General features: G+C 37.4%; 1 protein-coding gene across 1 annotated transcript in view; it reads right to left on the bottom strand.

Annotated features, from left to right (window-relative positions):
• lrriq1 (leucine-rich repeats and IQ motif containing 1) overlaps nucleotides 1–8,531 on the bottom strand; it is a 63,849-nt gene extending 55,318 nt beyond the window's left edge. The window contains exons 1-10 of the mRNA XM_041794537.1: nucleotides 8,415–8,531; nucleotides 7,379–7,475; nucleotides 7,045–7,127; nucleotides 6,814–6,925; nucleotides 4,285–4,505; nucleotides 3,629–3,703; nucleotides 3,027–3,254; nucleotides 2,574–2,810; nucleotides 855–1,559; nucleotides 226–378 (exon numbers count right to left, since the gene is read on the bottom strand). Of these exons, the coding sequence (XP_041650471.1) occupies nucleotides 226–378; nucleotides 855–1,559; nucleotides 2,574–2,810; nucleotides 3,027–3,254; nucleotides 3,629–3,703; nucleotides 4,285–4,505; nucleotides 6,814–6,925; nucleotides 7,045–7,127; nucleotides 7,379–7,475; nucleotides 8,415–8,531 (2,028 nt within the window). The remainder of the gene's footprint in view (nucleotides 1–225; nucleotides 379–854; nucleotides 1,560–2,573; nucleotides 2,811–3,026; nucleotides 3,255–3,628; nucleotides 3,704–4,284; nucleotides 4,506–6,813; nucleotides 6,926–7,044; nucleotides 7,128–7,378; nucleotides 7,476–8,414) is intronic.
• Between the last annotated feature and the right edge of the window lie 4,007 nt (nucleotides 8,532–12,538).

A 12,538-nucleotide genomic window follows, 5' to 3' on the forward strand; every position in this document is an offset into this window, starting at 1 on the left:
AATTTAAAAAAAAGAAGAGATAATGATTGTTGACTTACATAATCACAATCAATGTTATCTTTAGTTTTATTGCAAGCTAGCTAATATGTTTCTGTAAAGTAGTTTTTGATGCTGGTTTACATATGTGCTTTACAAATAAACTTTACAAATCAAATATTATTTTTTATATTACAAATCATTAGGCAAATGGAATGAAGGCAAAACAGTTAAGACTCTTATATTAACCTGCACATCAATGTAGCAGAGCTGTAGCAGCTGGTTGATTCCTTCCAGAGATTTAAGGCCGCAGCGTCTGAGAGTGAGGGACTGAAGTTGCATACACTGAGAAAAGGAGGACAAGCTACAGCCAGGCAAGTCCTCCAGGGTCACTGTGGTCACCTGGAAAAGAGGGAAGGATGCTTCAGGTTTAGCAGCACGTCAGCATAAATGGCCAGGTGAAATCCCATTTTATATCCATAATCAAACATGGACTAGTTAGAAATGAGTATGTGTCTGTTTAAACAAAGACCGGGGAAATAAATATGCTTAATTTTCCTTGCAAAAAAGAGTGAAATTGCAATTGTTTGTGTATTAAATACTATAGTTTTTACTGCAGGTGTATCAATGCGTTATAGTTCCTCTCAATTCTATGCTATTCGTCAGCACTGTTAAAAGAATAACCACTAACCTGCAATAAATTTTAGCATTTAATTATAATGTCACTACAATAAAAATTTGCATAAAAAATTAACTGAGTACTACAAAGACTAACATTTATTCCATGAACGCTTTGGCACTTCAGGTCACATTTCCTAAACAACTTCCTTATCCTTAAAATTTATTGTCAACGTGTTTAAGAATTTGCACCATGCTACCTCTTTCAGGGATGTGCAGCCTGTGGACTGAAGCAGTGTATCTGTGGATAGAGGTGGCAGACTGCTGGACCCCATAGCCCTTCTTGTCCCCCTTCCACTCTGGAAAGATCCTTTCTGCTTCCTTTTGTTCTGTAGGGAGAGTCTGGACCAGGGGACACACTCCTTCATCCATGACAGTCTTTTCTGCTCTGTGTGCTCTGGCAGGAACACCGGTAATAATTCAGACCCAGATGAAGGCTCTTTTGCTTGATTTTCACCGCCTATACGTTCATCAGCGGAAGTTGGATTGGTTTTTCTGCCTTGGTCATATTGTTGTTGTATGGTTTCAGGGCTGGAATTGGAAGTTTCCCATTTATCCTTAGGATTCTTCTCATTTAGACATTTTATGATGTGGTATTGCAGCTTTTCTTCCACCAAGACTGGCTTCTTCCTCTTTTCCACCATTCTTGTGTTTTTGTCCTCCAGTTCTTCCAGTTTTATTTCCTCTCCTGTTTCTTTGTTCACGTCTTTCTTGCTTTCCATCTCCTCTTCCTTCTTTGTCTCTACATTTTTCCTTCCTACCTTCACTAGATTTTCATCCTTCTTCTGTCCCTGCTTAACCTCGCTATCTTTTGTTTTGTTCTCATTTTCCAGTTTTATTTTGTCTGGTTCATACCCTTTAAGCTCTTTATCTTCCTCTGTGTAATCCTCCTCGTCTCTTTGCCTCTTTTTCCACTCCTCTTTTATTTTGCTCCCATCATTCATCTTCCTCCTCTCATCCTCAATAAAATGTCCCTTTCCATCTTTCCTTTTAATGCTTTCCTCTTCATCTTTTCTTACTTTTTTCTTCTCCATCTTCCTTGCTTCTTCTCTCTCCTCCTCTTCTTGTTGTCTCCTATACCCAACTTTTAATTTCTCACTTTGGGTTCCGTTTTCCTCTTCATAGCACTTCCCTTTTGCTTCATTCATAATTTTATGAGTTATCATTTTTCTCTCTTCATCCTTTCTTTTAAGAATTATTCCATCCTTATTATTTGGTTTCTCTTTCTCTGTCTTTATGGCCTCTTCAACCCTTTTTCTCCTGTTCTGCTCCTTCTTTATTCTCTCTTGCTCCTCTTTCATTTGCCTATCGTCTTCCGCCTTAACTTTTCTCATATCCTCCAAACTCTTCATTTCCAAATATTTGTTTCTTTCTTCCTTCCTCATTATTTTTGCCTTTTGTCCTTCCTCTTCTTTCAGTTTCTCTTCTTCTATTTTTTTTGTCTTTCTCTCTTCCTGTTTTTGTTTTCCTTCTGCATCTATCTCAGTTTCCTCCTCTTTTCTTTTGCAGTCTTCTAACCTTTGCTTCTCTTCAGTTATTTTCCTCTCATTCTCCCTCTTCACTTTTTCTTCCATTTTATTCATGTCTGTCTTCTCCTGGACCACTTTTTCCTCATCTTCTTTCTCCACCATGCTTACCTCTTGTATCCTTTTTCCATCTTTCCTAATTTTTTCCTCCTCATCATTCTTTATCCTCTCTACCTCTTTCTTTTTTCTCTCTTCTGCCTTTCTAATTCTCATTTCATCCTCAACCTTCTTCTTTTCCAAATAAAGTAGTTGTTTCTCTTCTTTCTTCTTTCTCCCCTTTTCCTCTTTCAACATTTGTTCCTCTTCTTGATCTTTCATCTCTTTTATCCTCTTGTCCTCCTCTTCTATCCCTCTTCTTTCCTCCTCCTTTTTTCTTCTCTCTTTCTCTATCACCTTTCTTTCCTCTTCCTTTTTCCTCTTTTCCTCCTCTTCCTTCAGTCTCTTCTGCTCTTTTTCTATCCTCCTCATCTCCTCCTCTTCTCTTCTTCTCTGTTCCTCCATCACCTTTCTCTCTTCTTCCTTTTTCCTCGCATCCTCTTCTTCCTTCAGTCTCTTCTGCTCTTCTTCTATCTTCCCTCTCTCCTCCTCCTCTCTTCTTCTCTGTTCCTCCATCACCTTTCTCTCTTCTTCCTTTTTCCTCGCATCCTCCTCTTCCTTCAGTCTCTTCTGCTCTTTTTCTATCTTCCCTCTCTCCTCCTCCTCCTCTCTTCTTCTCTGTTCCTCCATCACCTTTCTCTCTTCTTCCTTTTTCCTTGCATCCTCCTCTTCCTTCAGTCTCTTCTGCTCTTTTTCTATCTTCCCTCTCTCCTCCTCCTCCTCCTCTCTTCTTCTCTGTTCCTCCATCACCTTTCTCTCTTCTTCCTTTTTCCTCGCATCCTCCTCTTCCTTTCGTCTCTTCTGCTCTTCTTCTATCTTCCCTCTCTCCTCCTCCTCCTCTCTTCTTCTCTGTTCCTCCATCACCTTTCTCTCCTCTTCCTTTTTCCTCTTGTCATCCTCTTCCTTCATTCTCTTCTGCTCCTCTTCCATCCTCCTCCTCTCTTCTTGCACCTGTTTCTGCAAGTTGCTGATCACTTCCTAATTAGCAATAAAAACAGTGGTTAAAACAAAGCAAAGCTGGCATATCATTAGAAATATGCAATTGTAAGTAGCAAAACAATCCACATTTTTCCACATAAGTTTAATGTAAAGGGGGCACAATTAATCCTAGTAGTTATGTCTGCATGCTTCTTGTACTGAGACTGTTTGTGGCTCCTTTCCTGCATGCCATTCCACACTCTCCTAAGCTTCAAGCTCTGTCAACTGTCTGATTTGAATGAAGGCATAAAAGCAAAAAATAAGGTCCTACTTTTCAAATCAAAGAATAATAATTCTTCCATCTTAGGAGTCCCCATGCTTAACTATCAAGCAATGAACATGTCAGGGAGTGATATAGGGGGTTTCAGGTCTACCCTCTGTAGGAGAAGCTCCTGTTCAAGTTTCTCCTGAGCTTTTTTCTCCATCAGCTCGAGTTCCCTCTGATGAAGCTGCAAAGAGAGAGCAACAAGAAAAATCAAAGAAAACATAACCTATGTAGAATATTTGGCCACTGTGAAGCATGGTGGCCGCAGCATCATGCTGTGGGGATGCTTCTCAGCAGCCAGCCCTGGAAGACTTGTAAAGGTAGAGGGTAAAATGAATGCGGCAAAATATAGTAAATATAGATATCTGTTTTCCCTTTGACATTAAAGAGATTTTTTATGGTGACATTTTCATCAGATAAATTTAAGTGGCTGTAAATTTACAGAAATGTGGGTCACAATTTCTCATTAGCGTGTTGGTGCTGAGTCAAGATGCAAATTGAGAACCACTACCCTAGAGCATGGTCTTTCTTGAAAAAGTAAGGGGGTATCTTTTTAAGAGCCCTTGAAGAATGCATCTGTTTCCTTAAGATGAATATTATTAGACATTTTTGATGCACAAGTTTGTATTTTACCAACTACTAACAAACATAGACACAGAATTAGAATGCTCACCTGAAAATATACTACAAACCTGCATCACCTCTGTCAGGAAAATACACACCACAAGTAATCATGAAGAGCAAAGAAAGTCTTGAGTGACTCACCTTCTCGGCCTCCATAATTCTATCCAGCTCCTTTTGAAAATCACTCTCTATTTGTCTCCTTTGCTCCTCCGTTTTCACCTCCTCACAGCACCGTTTCTCTCGCTCTGCCTCATATCCACTTGTGTTCAGGCTCTCCTCCTCATCTAGTGATATCTCAGGGGTCCTCTTTTCATACGAAGAAGGTTTCTCACTCTCCATATCTATATCTGCTACAGCTTCATCTGTGAGAAGTAAAACAATATAAAGCGTTTGAAGAAGTTAAGCAGGTAGAGAAGAGAATAAAAGAAAATATGCCTTTAAATGTGTCTGTCATCCCTTCGTGGCAAAAAATAGTAAAAAATAGTCGAAGCAGTGCTTAAAGAATTTTTGTAATGATTCAGCAAATGTTGGGGCAAGTCACTATTTTTTAACTCTCTTATCCAGAGCTGTGGCAATAAGTGTCTTTAAAGAGTTTAAACTTAAAAATAAAATCCATTTCCATTATTTCAAAAGCAATACAACTGATTTCTTTATTATCTAGAGCAGGGCTGAAACAATTCCTGGAATTATCCGAGTGATTCGATTCAAAAAATTCCTTGAGGCAAATTACCTTCCTCGAGGCGTCGCTTAAATCACTCAAGTATCCATATATGCTCATGCTTTAAGCTTGGACATCGTGCCATGTGTTGCACGGCATGCACAGACGGCTATTTGTGTGGCGCAATGAACTTGTTTTCGCTGTTACTATAACGTAACATGCATGATACGAGGCATGAAAATCCTGAGGGAAGAGAAGTTGATACAGTGATGTTTACAGGTACTCGTGCTGCATTTTTACACATCCACTGGCCGTGGCTTCATGAGTACTTTTACTTCTACATGAGTAATCATTATTGTTAAGTAACAGTACTTTTACTTGAGTACTGTAACTGTGTACTCTACCCACCACTGCTGGGGAGCCCCTCTGTACCTGAAGGTAGCTGAGCCATAGTTGAACACAGCAAAGCGCAGTCAAGTACAGTCATGTTCAGACTTACATTTGAAGGCTTTTTTAACTTTTAAAAAACTTTTTTAATCTCAGCAAATTACTGTTTTTATATTAACAATTTCATACATATATTTTATCAAAAATTGATAAAATATAATATTCAAATAATTTTGAAATATTCCTTACTTCTATAAGGCATCTAGCAACCCCCTCTCCGTGTTTCGGGACCCCCCAGGTTGAGAACCACTGGACTAGAGGAATGGGCCAGTCTCTGGGGCTCAACACTTTACAAGTTTTGTTTACACTTGTCACACTGAAAATATAGATGTTGAATTTGGTGTTAAAGCATTCTGGGACCAATTCTATTTTCTCTTCATGTGTTTCCTCTGGGTGAAATAACAAGCTATCACAATTATTGTAATGCTGATGATGCACAACTTTATATCTCTGTGTGACCTGACCACAGCACATTAAGTTTTGTTGTACTGTTTTCATGATATTAACAGTTGGACAAGTAAAAACCTTTTAAGCTTAAATACGAGCATAGCAGTTTTTGATAGTCTGTCTTTCAAAAGTGTAAAACTAGTTATAGATTTAAGCATTATAGACTGTGACCTTAGTTTTTATTGCCCATTTTAACCAAGCTGCAAAACCTCATTTTATCATCATAGGAACATTGTGGAAATGAAACGATTTTTAACCCAGCTGGGTGGAGAAATGTTGATTCATGATTTTTACTAATCATCTGGATTATTGCAATTGTTTATTTCCTGTTCTCACAAAAAATACTCTAACAATTGCATTTAATTCAAAATGTAGCTGCCAGGAAGTAGTAAGTAAAGTAAAGAGATCCTATTACCTGTTTGCTATTATGAGTGCATTGGCCGCCTGTTACTTTTCAGACTGATTTTAAAATCCTTTAACTCAGCTTGAATATTCAATTTGACCATGCCATTCATCACTGACTGCCATACATTTTATATCCCCAAAGTTGTGTTTTTTGATCACTTTCTATCCATGCTTACATGTTTAATCTTGTTTTTAAATGCAACTCTTTACAATCATGGATTTTTTTGTTAAGCACTTTGGCCTGTATTATAAATGGAAAGGGTCATATAACTCTAATGCAAATTATAAATTTTGAGAATATTTTGCCAAAAGCTTCCCCAAAAAAAACAGATGTATCCTACTGAAAAACTGACTGTTAGGTAGGATCATTTACATTTCTTATCATCAATTCTCCACTCAACTAATTTATGGGAGCAAAACAGGGCCCGATAGTGACCTCTTGTGGGCAGCTGCTCTATTACCAGAGTAACAAATTTTACCAACAAAAAAAATATCCCACCTATTTAACGCACCATATTGATATAGATTACTTTTAAAGTGGTATTTGCAAGTTCAGCCATATTTTTTCAGTTAATAAACACTTAATAAGGGCATTTCAAAATGCTCGTCTGATGTTTTTAGGATTTGTTTTTAGACTTTTTTCAACCTATGGACTTTGCAGTCCAGGTTTTACAATTTTTTTCCTCCTGTTTCTCAACATGCATGCACTGTACCTTCATTCCTGGTGCACACTGACACACTGGGAGTGAGAAGTTTCTTTGTGGTTGCATGAAGGCCCATGTCGGTGGAAATCTTATTGTCATTCGTTTCTGAGTCAGAGTCAACCTGTTTTGGGCAAAAATGACAAATTAGAGTTTTAAGCCTCAATCTGAGAATCAGACTTATTCTGGATAATCCATAGAGTAGGGAATTTAAGATTGAAGATCGTGCAGAGAGACATTTACCTGCTCTTTCAGTTTCATTATGTCCTCTTCCAGTTCAGTAGGAAAGTTTATCTTGTCCTCAGTGTGATGTGATTCAAGGAAGTCTGAGATACAGTACAAAGAAAACTCAGGTATAACCCATCATCACAGTCAAGCCATAATCAGAAGGACTTTTTTATAGTCATTTAGATACTCAGAACAGTTCTCTGATATACCCATAAACGTGCCAAGTTTGATGAGCAATTGGGCAAAATTTTCAGAAACACATGAGCTGTCTTTATGTACTTGTACCCCCCAAAGGATCAGTGCCTCTTGAAGGATGAAGTTTCATGAGGTGTCTCACAAGGTGACATACCTTCAGCGTTCTCAAGGATGAGCTTCTCACACACTTCTGCTCGGCTTTGGGAGCTCTCAAAGTATCTGAGCAAAGATGGTGGAATAGCATCTATGTCCTATTTACCAGACAGATGGTTGGTGTTAGTAGGAGCTTATTGAAAAGGTGTTTCAATGTTCAAGTACAGAAGTTTTTGGTCAATTGAGGCCTTAATAAATATATATCAGAAGAGGAATGTGTTAAACATTCCCTCTAATAACATTTAATTAATAGGTGACCCACTGACAGCTAGGATCGACTCCCAGGTAGAATGGATGGAAGGCTAATAATACTGAGGGAAATTCAAGCAAGTGGTGACATGAAATAAACAGCATATATGGTTATGATGATAAATGCAAATGTTATACTTATGGTGGGTCTTCTGATGGACCTGAAATGATCCCAAGTTGTCTATTATCCATCCATTATCTTTACTGCTTATACTACATGGCATCCTGATATTTACACTTCAGCTGCATGCAGCATAAAATCAATAAAACATGATCTAGTTGCAGTGTATCCTTTTTTATCATTGAGAGTAAATTAAAAAAAAAACATCCATTGCTATCATCCTCCATCCTTTAGTTTGGTGATTGTAACGTTCTGTTCCCTTAATCTTTAATTTTATTTGTACATGGTTGAATGAACTGAAAATATTTTATTGCTTTATTTTAGGGGTGTACAATTTTATTGGCATGCTGCTGGGATCGGCAGATATTAGCTTAAAAGTTAAATATTAGTACTGGCAGATATGAAAACCCCTGCCGGTATTTAAAGTCGATATATATTAGCTGTGGTATTGGTCATGAAGTCCAAAGCCGAGACTATGAATATGTAAAACAAAGGCTAACACCCATAGCTACTTTATTTCAGGCTTGTTCGTAGAAACGTCAGCTACTTGTGAGCTACATTAAGCTAGCTTTCTGTCAGTAGCTATCACCTGCCCAGCTACTGCCAACACCTGTGAATTCATCTTTTTTATTTCCATGTTTTGTCCTCGGCAGACTTGTTAACTCACCGTTTCTTCGTGAAATGAAATACTTTTTTCTTCAAGTATAGCTTGCTCATTGTCACAGACAATGACATTATTCAGCTCCTTCATGATTGTGTCAAACAGGTCGTTAGCCTGCGCCATGGTTTAAAAACGTCAGCAACTCGTTGGCATTAAAAGTTAAATAACCACCATTTGTCGTCAAAAATATTCATAACTACTGTTTATCTGGCTGCAATGCTCTATGGCTCTATGACATCTTTAAAATGCCAAAACGCGAGGTTAAAACTTGCTATTTGCTCAACAAGTCACAAGAAAAGGTCTTTCCGCGTCTCGATGATACTTCTGTCTCCATGGAAACATTGCTGCTGTGCTGGGGGCTGTGTAGTCCGGCGAGGGACAAACCGTGCGAAAAGCGAAGTGAAAATCCATGGACCTGAACAATGCGTCCTTGTTGATATGAACTTAGCAAAAGAAGTTACCAGTTTCTGATATTATTTGGCAGTCATTTATATTTAACTTTCTATTTACATGAAATCACTCATGCTTACAAAAACGTATTTCGTTGATGTGATTTAATGATTTGATTTCATGTTATTATGTGCTGTCCTGGACGGTTGTGAATCAAAGGGCAGGACAGATTCCTCAATGGCAATAAATATTTAATTTTTTCATATATTAAACATGTCACTATCAAAAAGTATTTTGTTTCTTTACAAGCAAAAAAAAATCTTTATATAAAACATCACTATTGTTTTTTTAAAAGGCAAAGCTCTTACTCTAAATTCATGTTTTTTATATTTGAAAGTAAATACAGCATTCACTACATAATAGTGAAATGAATATATACAGTGCTTAACGAATTTATTAGACCACTCTAACCCTAACCAAAGTAAGGTTTATGCCACGGCTGCCCTAAATTAACAGCATTGGTAATTACCAAAATCATTTTTTATGTTTCTGCAATGGTTAATACACCAATATGTAGAAGCTCTTTAACCCAAATGATATTTTTAATGCTAAAATAAAATTATTATTGTTATCCATGAATTTTCAAATTAACTGATTTACAAAAAAACTGAAAAAATAGTAAAGCATATCATTATTTCTTGATTAATATGTGAAATTATAGTTATTTGGTTGCATTCCTGAACAGAAAAATTAGCTTTAGTGCTTGAATGTTATGCTTGATTAATTTCTGACTTCTCAGAGAAGCCCAGTGAGCCGGCTCAAATTTGGGTGAATTCAGTTTGAAATCCCTCATTCCTGTTCAAAATGGTAAAACGTGGAGAGCTGATGCATATTTAGAAGTTTGTCATGTAACCATAATAATACATAAATGTAAATGCATTTAACCCTTTATGACCTAGCATTGAACAAGGTTGCCAGAGCATGTGTTTCCATTTTTACATGCTGTAGTGCCATTTTTTGGAGTAATTTATTTAGCTACACATCGATACAACCCTTAAAACCCAAATTCTAATGATATGTATGTGATAAGTCTACAGTAACACATTAAATTGCTCAAAAGTGCAACAAAACACTAGATGAATGAAAAGTGTTTTTTTTTTTGTTTTGTTTTTTTTACACATTTTCCTAAGTACAGAGATGCCATAGCTGAATTCCTCAAAATAGTGATTGTAAAAAAAGTTGCACAAGATCATTTTTAAACCACAAAAAAAAAAAAAAAAAAAAAAAAAATTGAGTATGGTCATAACTTCATTTTTGAAATAAACTGATCTTTGTAAACTGTGGCTCAAACGAAAATAAAATGAAATTGTGCTCAGCTTGCAAAAAGACGGCATCTTTATAAGAAATAAACTATTTTCAGTAGTGAAATCAAATCTCTAAGCGTGCCATACTATTGAGCATGCATGTGTTTGCAGAAGACCATGTTCAAACTATAACAAGTGCAACTCATAACTTGTTTTTGATGTGTGTGCTTTGTACCACATTTCTGCAAAAGAAGGAAGGGTATTTCTAGAAAGAAACAGAACTCTGGAACACATTGAATGTGTGTTATGTTAGTATTACTCCTCTGGTTTTATATGCAAAAAGAATTATTGCTCTATCTTATTTGGTTACAATTCTACCCATGGTTGAAAATAGATATGCATTTGGGAGCGCTGGCGATCCCGTAGGTTTTAAAGGGTTAAAGTGAAAACCATTGACTGAATCTGAAATCATGACCTGTTAGCAACAATAAAGTTGTCAAAAACCTTAATACTTTGATACTTAGATGCTATTTGTTAAACAATTGTATAATCACTACTTTATTGATCCACAAAATGAATTTAAAAAGAAAGTCTTCAACCCAAAGCTGCAACAAAAGAGAAAAGTGAAGCAGCAGTGGTCCATTCAAACTCCTAGTTTTGAAAATGCTGATGCATCTCATGTTCTTTTGGCATCTCATAAAGATGAATTAGCTACAAACTTACGGAGCGTAAACAAAAAATGCATCAGAAATCACATTAAGCAGTTATAATATCTGTTCAAGTTGTCTGCTGGTTAATCCAAATCAGAACAGGCCTTACAGGAACAGTGAAGTGGAGATCTCAAACCTTTGTCTGCTTTTCTTCTGCCTCATCAGGCCGCAGCTTTTACTCCCACGGGATGGGCTTCCTGGGTGGAGTATCATGGGCAATACTGGTGGCTAGAGTTTGCCAAATGTATCCAAGAGCCTCAGCATCAACTGTGGTGGCCAAATTTTTCATGGTCTACAGTAATTGGTGAGATGTCTTATTTCTGATATTCATTTAGATAGAAATAGATCTTACTTGACAATGAATGTGACTAGATAAAATCTTGTTTTGCATGTTAAGATTTTCTAAGAAATGCTCTAGAGAATCAGATGATCTGAAAATTTTCCATCAGGAGGTGGCCACTCCCAATTACACTAAAGAGAACAGTAGACCCCGGTTTTGGTTTCTCTGTGTGGAATCCGAGGGTAAGTCCTCAGCAGAGCTTCTATTTGCTTTTTCAGCTGCAAGTGTAAAACTGTCTGCCATTTTATCATCACATTTCCTTAAAGGTAATAGGTAACATGAAAATGGTGTCTTTTATCTGCATTTCCAGGAAAGCAAGGCTGACCGCGCTGGCATAATGCCAGTCATCACTCCAGCATATCCAAAGCAGAACACCACATTCAATGTGACCCCCTCCACCATAGCGGTGATAAAGGAGGAGATAAAGCGAGGTTAGTAGACACTGATCTATGTTGTGTCTTAAATCGCAGAAGGAGTGTTTTCTTTCTGATATTAAATCACTCAGTCATATTTCCAAAAATCTGCTTTTATTTGGAATTAAGTTGCCAGGAAACTATGTCAGACTGGTTGCTGCTCATTCTACAAATCCTGAATACAAAGAAATCAAGATTTAAACACTTTCCTTTCCTCTACTACTGGCTTTATCATCACTGGAAAGACCTGGCAAAAGAAAGAAGAGTGGTCCAAACTGTTTGAAACATGCAACTTTGTAGATCAGTACAAGTATGTATTATTTAGGCCAATAAGGAGAATGAAGATTTACCTGTATAAAATCTCAAATATACACTTTCTACAACAGCGGCCCTGAACTGGTCTAACCTCGGGATCAACTCCCTCATGAGAAATTACAGCCCAGATTTCTGATCTTTTTCGATTAATCACATTTATCTAATGAGATATTTACTGAGACAGTGCTGTTTGAATGTCAGATTGTGGAAAACATGACAGAGGGCATAACAAAACATGATAAAATAGCTTTTTGGGGAGTGCAGATGGTCGAGTGGTTTAAGGCGCCACCCATGTACGCGGGCGGCCTGGTTTCAAGTCCGGCCTGTGGCCCTTTGCCCCATGTCGCTCCCCACTCTCTTCCCTGTTTCCGAGTCTATCCACTGTCCTTCTTCTATCAAATAAGGTCGTAAAAGGCCCAAAAACAAACCTTTAAAAAAAAAAAAGAGCTTTTTGACATGGTTTTTGGCCCCATAATAAAGTAACTGTAAGCCAGGGTGCTAGCACCAACTGATCCAACACACACCCATTTATACTATCAATGAATCACAACTTAAAAGGGCCCATTCACTGTTTTTTTTCAGGGTCCAGCCAATTCCATGGGTAGGCCAGTATCACATGTACATCTATCTCTTGTTAACTGATAAAACTGAAGAAAAT

This window comes from Cheilinus undulatus, linkage group 9 (genome assembly GCF_018320785.1).
Source record: "Cheilinus undulatus linkage group 9, ASM1832078v1, whole genome shotgun sequence".
In the NCBI taxonomy this organism is placed as follows: domain Eukaryota; kingdom Metazoa; phylum Chordata; class Actinopteri; order Labriformes; family Labridae; genus Cheilinus; species Cheilinus undulatus.